Below are 14,041 nucleotides of genomic sequence, written 5' to 3' on the forward strand. Positions count from 1 at the left end.
AAGAGAGACAGCGGGTTTTGTTAGGATCCAGGAGGGGTGTACTCATTTATTCTGTATACTGTATGTAAATGAATGAATGCATTAAGTGCATCTGACAAGAAGAACAGACGACCACAAAAGTGACAGAAACCTGAGATGTAAGTATTAAAGTGTGAAAATCGGAACGTTTGTACAAAGGGGAAGAGTAACCATAACTGTAAGAAAATGCCCTTATGTAAAATAAATTCTATAAAAGGGCCGAGGTGGTTCAGTAAAAGAGCAGATCATCGGACTCTTGACTGTGTATCTGTCTCTCGGCTACTGGACCCAACTCAGAACCCGATGCTCTCAGTACCAGTGCTGTTAAGGTTTTTATTTTCAATTTTTCCCCCTCGAAGATCTCAGTTTGCTTTTCAATTGAATTCTTCACATTACAGGTCACATTAAAAGTGGAAAAATGTCTGGCCAAACCGGACTAATAATAAAACATAATCACTGCTGATTGTTTTTTAAAATATACCACTTTGTTAAAGGCATCAGTGGTAATGCTACTGAAAGTGAAACTTTCTTTGGTTGGTTAATTGGTTGGTTGGTTTTCGACTAGTGCTTATGTAAAAGGAGGACAGACTGCATGTGGCCATTGAGACAACCGGGCGAATTCATTTGCACTCACCTAAAGGGAAGGGGGGGATGCGTTCAATATCAGTTAGGGCAGATGTTGACGAGGATAAGCAGAGGGGGAGGGGGTTTCTATCAGGAGAGGTTCAGTTGTCGCCGGGGTTGACAGGAGTGCATTTAGACCACTTCCTTTACCATACCATACCATCTTCTTCCGCTTAGATTCCTTTTTCAAACAATTTGGAACATGTCACAGGCCATGCTGCGCTTTTACTTCATCTAGGTAAGCTGCTCCAGACTGCTAGTCCAACATCTGTTAAGCCTTTTTTAACGGCGATAAAGATTATTGTTTATACAGTATATATACAGTATATGTTGGTGTCTTGATGTGTCTGAGCTTCGGTTAAACAAACGTGGTGGCAGCATTCACACTACTGATTCAATCTGGTAACTGCTCCACCTGAGAAGGTTTATTTCTCTATCAATTTGCATCAAACTGTGAGATACATTTTCTAAATAAGGCCAACAATGCTACTTTCCACTCTGAGAGTTAGTTTTTTGGGCAGGAAGTTTGATTAACATGGCAGAGGGGAGGAAAAGAGGATACAACAGTTTGTAGCAGATGCAAGCATTAAAGCCTCAATACAATACCACAAACAAAATCCGATCACATTGTTCACTTTCTACATGGTAGCAGGCTAATTTTGTTTTATAATAAAAATATTAGAATCAGAACATAAATAACCTATATTGTGATTATTGGAATGTTGAAAGAATACTAGGCCTAAACTAACTTACATACTACAATGGGTGAAATTATTTTAAATACTCCTGAAGAATGGTTTTAAGATATTCTATATTTTCTTACTTTGATATTCTCTTATGATTTACCAACAGACTGAGAATGAGAAGACGGCTGTTGATTTTGATGTTGGTTATGCTTCTGATGATCATCATTTATTTTGTATCAGTAAGTTATAAAGGAATTTTTATATTCTTACTAAATGTATTCATTAATTGTTAAAGAATATAATATTAAAATGCTGATCTTGGTTCAACTCCAATTAATAGCACAATTACCAAAATGTCCCATTTATAAACATCGACTTACAGTGGATATAAAAAGTCTACACACCCATGTTAAAATGTCAGGTTCTTGTGACGTAAAAGAATGAGACAAAGATAAATCATGTCAGAACACTTTTCACCTGTAATGTGACCTATAACATGAACAATTAAATTGAAAAACAAACTGAAAACTTTGTGGGGGACATTTTTTAAATAAAACAATAACCTGGTTGCATAAGTGTCCCCACCCTTAAACTAATACTTTGTTGAAGCACCTTTTGATTTTATTACAGCACTCAGTCTTTTTGGGTAGGAGTCTATTAGCATGGCACATCTTGACGTGGCAATATTTTCCCATTCTTCTTCACAAAAGCGCTCCAAATAGGTCAGATTGTGAGGACATCTCCTGTGCACAGCCCTTTACAGATCACCTAACAGATGTTCAATTGGATTCAGGTCTGGGCTCTGGCTGGGCCATTCCAAAACATTAATCTTCTTCTGGTAAAGCCATGCTTTTGTGGATTTGGATGTGTGCTTTGAGTCGTTGTTGTGTTGAAAGGTGAACTTAATCTTCACCTTTCTAACTGACGCATTAAGGTTTTGTGCCAAAATTGCCTGGTATTTGGAACTGTTCATAATTCCCTCCAACCTGACTAAGGCCCCAGTTCCAGTGAAAAACATTTGGACATGATTTATCTTTGTCTCATTCTTTTACATCACAAAAACCTGGCATTTTAACGTGGGTGTGTAGACTTTTATATCCACTGTACACACAGATTTTGAGAACCACAGCGGTTAATAGATGGGTGTGGCTAATACACAAGTTTACATTTTTGAAACAGTTTCAACCGGCAAACATTTTCACAGATGATTGCTTGACAACACAGGTCTCAGAAACTCAGGTAGCAAATATGTTTCACATTTTTTTATTCTTCAATAGATTAATATTGGTAGCACACTACAAGTCAAATTTCTCCGGGCAAATGCGGTTTATGTATATGGAGGACCAAACCTGGAATAAATGAATCAACACATATATTTATACATAAAAATCTAATAATACATTTATTCATCAATAATGTTTCCCTATTTAGTTCCTTGATCATTAATTTCTGTATTTATTTATTTTTATAAACATTTCCATAATCTTTTATTTCGGTATACAGTGAGCAAAAAACATATTTGATCCTGTGCTGATTTTGTATGTTTGCCCACTGACAAAGAAATGATCAGTCTATAATTTTAACAGTTAGAGATGGAATTACCCCCAAAAATTTTTGAAAAAATAAATGTTATAAATTGATTTGCATTTTAATGAGTGAAATAAGTATTTGACCCCTCTGCAAAACATGACTTAGTACTTGTTGACAATCACAGAGGTCAGATTTTTCTTGTAGTTGGCCACCAGGTTTGCAAACATCTCAGGAGGGATTTTGTCCCACTCCTCTTTGCAGATCTTCTCATCATCATCAAAAGCCTCCAGGGTCTCAATCCATGGATATGTGGATTTTGGACATTAGCATAAATTCACATAAATATGCAAAAAAAACAATCATGGATAAAATCTTAGTTTTTTTGGCCGGACCACGTAAGCGGAGCCGGCTAGAAAGAGTGAATGTCTCTTACTGACTGACTGAGTGCCTGACTGACCGCCCCTTGTTAAATAGCGTAGTGGTTAGAGAAGAGGACTTGTGAGCTATAGGTCCTGAGTTTGTATCTCCTCACAGGCGCAGCAATGTTCGCATTGTGAATTATTCTGTATTGGCGAAAACTTTGCTGAATGAAACTGTATACAGTTATATTGCTACTGTTTCTGGCATGGAATAGTGCATCTTCAGTCTCACTAAGTTAGTAGATACTAGTTAGCTCAATTCTTATGATTATTCCTAAGTTAGTAGATACTAGTATGCCTATTACTGGCTAATAAGCTGTGAAAATGTCCGGTGGCAAAAGCCAAACAGTTCATAGACGCTATTTGTGGTGGAGGTGAACTTAATGAGAAACGTTAGTCAGTTTAATACAATCCTCAATGGAGTCTAGTCTGCTGAAACATGTAATGCCGTGGCGTAGTGTTTAAAGACAGTGCCTCTCAAGTTCGAATCTATTGAGAGCAATGACATTTATTAATTATTTCTGGTAGATTCCACTATTCTCTCGTCTTTTCACATAATGAAAAAGTTAGTTATTGTTGCCTTTATTGATAGTTATTGTATAAATGTAATTCATGAATGAAAGAAAAAAGTGTGTTGTTTTGTCATGAATTAAAAAAATATGTTCGTATTCCATGAAATGAAATAGCTTTGGCAGACTTGCTAGCAATTGCTCAATTCTTATGACTATTCCGGTAAGTAAGTAGATACCGGTAAAGCTTATTTGCTAATGCGCTGTTAAAACGGCCAGTGGCAAACTATTTGTGGTGGTAAACTTAGTAAGAATCGTTAGTCAGTTTAACTGTATCAATGTCATTCACGAATAGCCAAATAACTATTAAATCGTCCAGTGGCAGAAGAGGATTTGTTCAGGATAGAGACAAGAGGCTATACTGACACCCAGAAAATGTACACCTCCATGGTGTAGTGTTAAACGACACAACCTTTCATGTAGGGGACCCGGGTTTGAATCTTGAGATAGCAACATTTTCTATTGCGGGCCAGCTGAACTAGGCGTGATTGGTTTTTCAAGGATACATAATAATAGATTATATCTGTTACAGTAATGAATCTAGGACCCAAAATGTCCAAATAATGAAATCCGTCCGAAATCACCTCGGACCCTGGAGGGGTTTCGAGGCTGACGTTTGGCAACTTGAACCTTCAGCTCCCTCCACAGATTTTCCATTGGATAAAGGTCTGGAGACTGGCTAGGCCACTCCAGAACCTTAATGTGCTTCTTCTTGAGCCACTCCTTTGTTACCTTGGCCGTGTGTTTTGGATCATTTTCATGCTGGAATACCCATCCACGATCCATTTTCAATGCCCTGGCTGAGGGAAGGAGGTTCTCACCCAAGATTTGACAGTACATAACCCTGTCCATCGTTCCTTTGATGCTGTGAAATTCTCCTGTCCCCTTAGCAGAAAAAACCCCCCAAAGCATAATGTTTCCACCTCCATGTTTGACGGTGGGGATGGTGTTCTTGGGATCATAGGCAGCATTCCTCCTCCTCCAAACACAGCAAGTTGAGTTGATGCCAAAGAGCTCAATTTGGATCTCATCTGACGACAACACTTTCACCCAGTTCTCCTCTGAATCATTGAGATGTTCATTGGCAAGCTTCAGATGGGCCTATACATGTGTTTTCTTGAGGAGGGGGACTGGGCGCTGCAGGATTTCAGTCCTTCACAGCGTAGTGTGTTTCCAATAGTTTTCTTGGTGACTATGGTCCCAGCTGCATTGATATCATTGACAAGATCCTCCCATGTAGTTCTGGGCTGATTCACCGTTCTCATGATCATTGCAAGATCTTGCATGGAGACCCAGAACGAGGGAGATTGACAGTTATTTTGTGTTTCTTCAAATCATCGCACCAACTGTTGTCACCTTCTCACCAAGCTGCTTGGCGATGGTCTTGTAGCCCATTACAGCTTTATGTAGGTCTACAATATTGTCCCTGACATCCTTGGACAACTCTTTGGTCTTGGCCATGGTGAAGAGTTTGGAATCTGATTGATTGATTGCTTCTGTGGACTGATGTCTTTTATACAGGTAACAAGCTGAAATTAGGAGCACTCCGTTTAAGAGTGTGCTCCTAATCTCAGCTCGTTACCTGTATAAAAGACACCTGGGAGACAGAAATATTTCTGATTGAGAGGGGATCAAATACTTATTTCACTCATTAAAATGCTAATCAATTTATAACATTTTTGACATGGATTTTTCTGGATTTTTTTGTTGTTATTCTGTCTCTCACTATTCAAATAAACCTACCATTAAAATTATTTATTATTATTTTTTTATCAACTAACTTAACTCTTACATTAGACACATACATTTTTGTCCAAGAAATGTTTAAATACTTTATTGTTTAATTGGGATATTAGATTCTAATAATTAATACAAATCCTCTGTTTTGTTTTTCTTGTACATGCAAAGATTATTTTGTTATTCAGTGGCATCTTATAGGTAACACTTAAACAATTCATGATTATTTAGAATTTAGATAATTCTGAAGCAGTTCGTAATAAATTTTTCAACACCTAATGTACAATTTTCAGGGACCTGTATTGGCTCAACAGCACAATTTCCAAGAAGTGGATGAAAAATCCCAGAATGTTTTTGTAATATTGAACCCTTTGTAGTCTGTCGGACTAGGCTTTTCCATTTATATCATTCACTGAAAAAATATTTTAATACACATATTAACCCTCAAATGTCTCCTAGTGTACATTTTAAGATCAAATCATCCAACAAACAAAGATAAATGGATCTCTGTTATTTGGAAGGAACCCATTACTTGAACTCTGCATTGCCTCCAAAATGTTGATATCATGACTTGCCAGTTGTTACAGCCAAAGTATGGAAAGTAAATATGTTAACGTATGCATCGGTGTGCACTCACTACTGTAAGTTACTTTGGACAACAGAGTGCGCCAAGTCATTTAATGTCAACATTTAAAATGGAGCTCAGCTTATCGAGCGTTAGCATGTGGCTCTAGTGCAGCAACAGATACTGTACATGAAAATGCTGAGTAGCTCACAAAATAATTCACCCCCCCAGATTTTTCAAATTTTATTCAGTTACAACATGTTCACATCAAGTCTGGTCTGCAGAATATTCCATAAGCAAGGACCGTAACAGGAAAAGGCAGTCATGCCCATTTCTGTGGAGATTACTGGGTCAAAGTGTGATCCAGGCTTGAGATCCAGTTTTCTGAGTTATATTTCTAACGCCGATAAGTGATGATTTAACTAGACAACTCAGACACAGCAGTGAATGAAAGGGATCATGCTGCAAATGTAAATAAGGGCCATCTTGTTTTTCCGATTTCAGGAGTGTCAAGACAACCATTGCCTAGTAAATGTTTTCCCACAGCACATTCGAGGCAACATTTTCCCAGAACATTTGGATGGTTACCATACTCCCTTCACCACAGATACTTTGTCACAATCTCCAGATATTATTTGTAGTGGAACCAGCCTCAGGACCTTTGCACCAGCCAACGACTCCCTAATAAGTAAAGCAGAATGGGAATCTCTGGTCACAGATCTACAATGGCCATTTCCCCCTGTTGACCTCCTATCACCACAGGAGGCAACAAACCCGACTAAATGCTCATTCTCTGTTGTCAACTCCAGTTCAAGCCACACAGTCGGAGAGTTTGTAGATGTGATTCTGACCGCTAGAGATTCCAAAAACAGGCCCAAAACCTATGGAGGGGACTTTTTTCAGGCCAAGTTGTATAACACAGAACTTAAGGCCAGTACTTATGGAGCCGTGACGGACCACTTCAATGGCACCTACACTGTCCGCCTGGCCCTTCTCTGGCCTGGACCGGCAAAGGTGTCCATCCGTTTAGTGCACTCCAGCGAGGCTGTACAGGTACTGTGCCGACATAGGGAGCAGGAACCAGACAAAGTCTACTTCCTGGGACACTTTGAGGAGGGTGTCAAGCAGGAAACAGCTATTTGCAATGCCCAGAGAAGTTCCAGGCTGCTGGGGGACGGCACTCAGTGCTGCTGTGAATACAATGAGCCGGTCACTGGAGAGGAATGGTTCTGTCAGCAACCATCGTCCCTGCCCTGCCATGCTTTGACCTACCACAGCATGGGTGGTTACCAGGCTGCACTCTCCCAGTTGGAGACAACTCTTCTGCAGAGGTAGGTGCCTTTCCATCAGTCACGTCAAATGTGCAGTTAGAGGGTCATTGTTTACCCAGCATCCAATTTAATGTGGCCCCCAGTTGAGCTCCAAACAAGGGTTGCATATTTAAAGATGTTGCAGTGTTCATACTATAAGAATATGCCCTTCCTCTTGTGACTTGACTGATCCAGTTCCTTTTACTCACTGTCACATTACCTATAAGTTGCTTGATGTTGTTTCTATTTGGTCAAATACTTTAAACCAATTGTTCCAAACTAAAACAATCCTGTGTTACTTTGCTTATGAGTGTATCTATTCATGTAATTCCCAACAGAAGTGTTTTAATACCTGGTGTATAAAACACCTGGTGTAATACCTGGAGTATCCAAATGATTCAATACTGTTCTTAACTCAAATAACAAGATTTCAATTTTTGCAGCAAAGACATTGTTCTGCAAGGTGATGAATCAGTTATCTATGTCAAACCAGGCAACAAAACACGTAAGTCCTTACAACCGAATCGTCCTTTCCTTAACTTACAGCAACATATGCTTATAGGGCCAGATTTATATTTTGTGTTGTTTGCTTTGCCTTTACTTTAAGTCGCTTTCTCCATACCCAGAAACTCTGATTCCCATTTAGACACCAAACTGACACCAAACCCTTGTCAAAAAAGTTTTTTCTTACTGACAGGCTCAAACTGTCCTTACTGCAGGGCAGTTTGTTCGGCCACCTCCAGTTTCTCGGCCATCCCTCCCCACGTGGCACAACTCCAATGGTCAGAGCAGCTTCCTCTTGAAGCAGAATTTTGACCCATTTTCAGAAAATCTTGAAACTTTGGCAGCGTCTCTCAAATTACACTTTGAATTTGTTTCTGTCCCTACTGGCATTTCACAGAAGTAAACGAAAAACAAATGGCGGGTCTGTTTCTGTTGTTTACGTAATGAGGCTCATGGTGTTTTCTTGGTTGTCACTAAAACAGCTTATCAACACAGATGGTGAAACAACAACAATAAAGTTCACAAATTGTTTAGCATTCTTGATTGCTTTATATTTAGGGTATTTCCATTTTCATCTGATCGTTCTAGTGAGCACACCACTCCTACAAAAAACCATTGCAGGTTTGAGTCTATAAAGCTATGTACACAGTGTGAGTAAATCATTATGGCTTTGGGAAAGAAAAAACAATTTTGAGGTAAGATGTTTAACTGAAGATAAAATTTGCTGATTGTTCCACCTTGTTCCATCTTGCTCAATCTTCTCTGCCTACCAGGACCTCATCACTGTAAGTAATTACCAGATGTGTCAATTTCTGACACCATGTGATCTATCAGGCTTTTACCTTGCATCTGAGCAGAAACTTGAAGCATGAAACACTGTATTGATTGCTCTAAACAAAATATGAACTTAAAGATGCAGAAGATTTTTGGCCACTGGTTTTGGCCATTGCTTGTAAAAGTGGTGCAATTTTTTTTTTACATATTACACATCCAGCCCAAAATGGGAGGTTTAACATTGTTGTTAATCACAAAAAACCTAGACTGCATATTTTTACAAACTTTCCTCATTACACAGTACATGCTTGAGATACAGCTGTAGCATTCTTAGTCTTCGGTAGAATACCAGCAAAGTGATCTTTCAGTTGCTGAGCCTTCATTCTTATAACCACTTCAGCATTTGACCCCCTTTTTCTGTAGGATCACAAACAAAATGCCGTCCTGGTTTGCACACCTCAGTCCCATCTGGATTCTACCTCCAGGATCACTGGACATCCCTGGTGTGTGATTCAAAGACGTTTCCATCGGCCCAGCTGGTGTCAGGATGCCTGAAGAACAAACAGATCCTCATGATGGGTGACTCCACCCTCCGTCAGTGGTTCGAGTATCTGGAGAACACTGTGCCAAGTATGATATCTTTGTCGTTGTCCTGTATGTTTTGTAAATTCTGTTCGATGTCAATGTTTTGTAATTTAGGGAATGGTTTAGGATAATTTAAAATTGACAATTCCAGTTTCAAAATGGACCTGAAATTTGACAGAATGACTGGTTGACATGGTACAAAAAAAATCACATTTTGAGAAAATATACATATGTAAACAAATTGTGGTCCATTAATATATAAAATATATTTGTGTCAAGAACATTTTGGATGGATTTGTCATGTAAATGTGTAATTTACTTGTTTCTCATATGACCCCTCTGCAGCACTGAAACGCCTGAACCTCTACACCTCAAGCCAATCGGGCCCTTTTGAGGCGGTTGACCTCCAATCCAACACTCGTATCATCTGGCGGGCCCATGGGATACCAATTCGGACGAGCAAGACCCCCAAGGCTGACCTCCACTACATTGCCAGGGAGGTGGAGGATCTGGCAGGAGGGCCACACTCTGTGGTGGTCTTCACCCTCTGGGCTCATTTCACCACGTACCCCTTGGCCAGCTACGCTCACCGCCTAGCCATCATCCGTCGGGCTGTGTCCTCGCTGCTGCAACGCTCTCCCTCCACCCTGGTCATCATCAAGTCCGCCAACACAGGCTACAAGGACGTGTACGGCAGCGACTGGCTCTCCTGGCAGCTTGACCTGACCCTCAGGACGATGTTCAGGGACCTGCCCGTGGTCCTCATTGACGTTTGGCAGATGACCTCCTGCCACTATTCCCCAGATAATATTCACCCGCCACCTGTGGTGATCCAAAATGAAGTTGACCTCTTCCTATCTTTTGTCTGCCCAGAATGAAAACTCTCAGTGAAAAGATAAATGTTTAGAACACCGAAGGTATGCTTTGGTGTTCCTCAAGGCTCGGTTCTGGGCCCATTATTGTTCTCACTATATATGCTCCCTCTGGGCAATCCGAAATCACAATGTAAACTTTCACTGTTACGCTGATGACACACAGTTATATATATAAGCATGGAGAAGCCTCTAAATTAGCTACTTTGGAAGCATGCGTTTCAGATATTAGGAAGTGGATGACAGATAATTTCTTGCTCTTAAACTCAAGGAAAACAGAAATGCTCGTTTTAGGACCCAAGAAACAAAGAGCATTGTTAGCAGATCTCACTGTGAACCTCGATGGCTGCATGGTCGTACCCCAAAACTCTGTAAAACAAACAGCCGGAGGCAGGGCCTTTTCTCATAGAGCTCCACTACTGTGGAATGATCTGCCAATTAAGGTTAGAAATGCCAACTCAGTGCAAACTTTCAGGTGTCGACTCATCTCTACAGCACGGTTTATAATTAGGTGTAGCCTGTCCCGGGGGTGTGAAGGTGACTAGTAGGCTTGATACTGTCCACCCTTGCTGTCTTGCCAGGTGGGCTCTCGTTGCCACTGGGATGCCCTCCCTCCAATGCCTTTCGGGGGAAGAGTCACTGGCTTGTTGTTGAATCTCTGTTGTGCACTTCAGGTTGGTGGAGAGTGCCTGCCTCAAGTGGAGGAGTTTAAGTATCTAGGGGTCCTGTTCACGAGTGAGGGAAGGATGGAACGGGAGATTGACAGACGGATCGGTGCAGCTTCTGCAGTAATGCGGTTCATGTATCAGTCTGTCGTGGTGAAGAAAGAGCTGAGCCGCAAGGCGAAGCTCTCGATTTACCGGTCAATCTACGTTCCTACTCTCACCTATGGTCATGAGCTTTGGGTCATGACCGAAAGGACAAGATCCCGGATACAGGCGGCTGAAATGAGCTTTCTCCGCAGGGTGGCTGGGCGATCCCTTAGAGATGAGAAGGTGAGAAGCTCGGTCACCCGGGAGGAGCTCAGAGTAGAGCCGCTGCTCCTCCACATCGAGAGGGGCCAGCTGAGGTGGCTTGGGCATCTGTTTCGGATGCCTCCGGAACGCCTTCCTGGGAAGGTGTTCCGGTCCCGTCCCACCGGGAGGAGACCCCGGGGAAGACCTAGGACACGCTGGAGGGACTATGTCTCCCGGCTGGCCTGGGAACTCCTCGGTGTCCCCCGGAAGAGCTGGAGGAAGTGTCTGGGGAGAGGGAAGTCTGGGCATCCCTGCTTAGACTGCTGCCCCCGCGACCCGGCCCCGGATAAGCGGAAGAAGATGAGTGATGATGAGATGATGATGTGATGAGTATTTTAGACAACCGTTTGGGAGGTTCAAAGGCAGGTGGATAAGATTAGGATTAGCAGTTTAGTTGAGAAAACACACAAATACATGTTTTTTTAGAACACGCCTGCAAGACAGAATTGTTTCAACAGTTTGAGTTGGGCCCACAGGTTCCAAGTTTATTTTTTACTTCATCAAATTTTGAACAGGACCTCCTTGATACTTGAGTACCCCTGCAAAAGACTGGTTTATGTAATTGGGATAATTTTTGGTGTGTTGATATGAATGTAAGATCCAATATTTATTTTGATAGTGTTTTAAAATAACATATAATTATATTTTAACTCAGTAAAATGTGTTAATCGATCAGGGGTTTGATTATTTGTATAAGATAGCAATAGCAGATGTTTCAGAAAATAAAGGTAGTGTAAACACCACTGTAGGGTATTCACATCTTTGTTCTTGGTACACTCCAATTTTGCATTGGCCTGCTAAAAGGTGAATTTTGTTCCCAAGCTTCAGTTTTTATACAAATTGAGGAATAAAAATACAGAACACTACAATTAAGGGAAAGCAGTGTGTGAGTCTATGTGATTAAGACTTTTCTGATGGCTTCTCTCGTACATGTTCAAGTTCAAAGTTTATTTATCAAATGCAACGAATAACACAGCGTCATCCTGCACGATAAAAGTTTTGTGACATGGCACACGACATCTACGTACAGAGTAAGAACTAAGACATATATAAAGCTAAAATACTGCCAAAATATAGCAATAATGTACCTAACAATGTAAACTAGCAGCAATTAAAAAAAATATATAGGATGGGGAATATGAACAATATGGGAAGAAGTATTGAATATTATAGATATAGCAAGTATAGCAATAATATACATGACAATTTAAACTAGCAGCAATTTTAAAAAGAGTAGAATGGGGGATATGAACAATATTGGTAGAATTCTTGAATATTATTGATACAATATGAGTGTAATATTCCTATGAATGGCACATATAAAGGAGTATTCAATGTACACTGAAAGTACATGAAAAGAGTTCAGAGCATTTGGAATGTTCATGTATGATCAATATGATCATATATCAGTGTTGCTGGTTCCGGAGCCTTATAGCCTGACGGGAAAAACAGTGAGTCTGGAAGTGCGTGCCACAATGCTCTGGTGGCGTGTACCAGACGGCAGCAGTGTGAACAGGACATAGCCTGGGTTACTGTGGTCTTTGATGATGTTCTCTGCTTTCCAAAGGCATCGCGTATGGTAGAGGCCTTGTACATTGGGGAGATGGCAGCCAATGACTCACTCCGCAGACTTCACCACCCTCTGGAGGGACTTGCGGTCTGCAGCGGAGCAGCTGCCATACCAGGCAGTAATGCAGCCTAAGAGGATGCTCTCAAGGGCACACCTGTAGAAGTTGGTCAGAGTTTTTACACACATGCCAAACTTCTTGAGTCTCCTCAGGAATTTGGTGTTTTTTGGGCAGTTTTCACTGCTGAGTTTGTATGTACCAAGTGAGGTCATCTTTGATGAACACACAGAGAAACTTGAAGTCGGAGACTCTTTCCATGATCATCCCTTTAGTCTTGCACATGTTGAAAGAAAGATTGTTGTCCTGGCACCATGTAGCCAGGTTCTGTACCTCCTCCCTGTAAGCGGTCATTGCTGGAGATGAGACCCAGGATGGTGGTGTCTTCCCGCAAGGATGGTATTGGAGTTGTGTGGTCACGCAGTCGTGTGTGAACAGGGAGTCCAGGAGGGGACTGAGTACACAGCCCAGTGGGGCTCCGGTGCTCAGGGTCAGTGTAGAGGAGGTTGTCCAATCTCACCACCTGGGGACTGCCTGTAAGGAAGTCCAGGATCCAGTTACAAAGGGAGGTGTTGTCCCAGAGTCCTGAGCTTAGGAACGAGCCTGTACTTTAGTCCACGAACAGCATTCTCGCTTATGTGTTGCCTTTTTCTAGGTGGAAGAGGGCAGTGTGTGTCGTCAGGGCGATGGCATCATCCGTTGATCTATTGGGGCGATATGCAAATTGAAAGGGGTCCAAGGTGTCAGGAAGGACGGATCAGATGTGAGTTCTGATCAGCCCCTCAAAGCACTTCATGATGGTGGAGGTCAGTGCTACTGGACAGAAGTTATTCAGGCAGGTGATGGAAGCTTTCTGCTGCACCAGGGACGATTTTTTCTGCACCAGGGACGATGGTGTTTGAAGCAGGAGTGGACTGCAGACAGAGACAGGGAGAGGTTCAATATAGAGGTGAAAACCTCTACTAGCTGGTCGGTGCACCCCCTGAGGACACAAGCTGGAATGTCATCTGGCCCTGGTGACATTAAAGGATTCACTTTTTTAAAAGCTGTCCTCATGTCAGCCGTGGTAAGGGAGTACAGTCGTCCTGGTTATCAGTAAGCCTTCCAGAATGGTGCTGGTCACCTCAAACCGTGCATAGAAGGTGTTGAGCTCGTTAGGAAGGGAGGCAGCAAGCTGGGCATTAGGGGTGGGACCATATAAGAAGTT

At 41.5% G+C, this 14,041-nt stretch overlaps 1 protein-coding gene across 1 annotated transcript; it reads left to right on the forward strand.

Annotated features, from left to right (window-relative positions):
* Positions 1–658: 658 nt before the first annotated feature.
* LOC105026057 (NXPE family member 3-like) lies at positions 659–10,306 on the forward strand. Its single transcript, XM_010897251.5, has 7 exons — positions 659–783; positions 821–880; positions 1,495–1,567; positions 6,653–7,479; positions 7,902–7,963; positions 9,160–9,366; positions 9,667–10,306. Exons 3-7 carry the CDS (start codon positions 1,502–1,504, stop codon positions 10,197–10,199), a joined length of 1,695 nt encoding a protein of 564 aa, XP_010895553.5. The 5' UTR covers positions 659–783; positions 821–880; positions 1,495–1,501; the 3' UTR covers positions 10,200–10,306.
* The last annotated feature ends 3,735 nt before the right edge of the window (positions 10,307–14,041 follow it).

This window comes from Esox lucius, chromosome 7, assembly GCF_011004845.1.
Source record: "Esox lucius isolate fEsoLuc1 chromosome 7, fEsoLuc1.pri, whole genome shotgun sequence".
NCBI classification, from domain to species: Eukaryota; Metazoa; Chordata; class Actinopteri; order Esociformes; family Esocidae; genus Esox; species Esox lucius.

Bases quoted from the DNA above. Each gene is read 5' to 3' on its own strand.
- LOC105026057 (XM_010897251.5), top strand. From the start codon at position 1,502: ATGAGAAGACGGCTGTTGATTTTGATGTTGGTTATGCTTCTGATGATC. The intron at 7,480-7,901 runs GTAGGTGCCTTT...CAATTTTTGCAG, and splicing joins GAGACAACTCTTCTGCAGAG to CAAAGACATTGTTCTGCAAG. The intron at 9,367-9,666 runs GTATGATATCTT...ACCCCTCTGCAG, and splicing joins TCTGGAGAACACTGTGCCAA to CACTGAAACGCCTGAACCTC.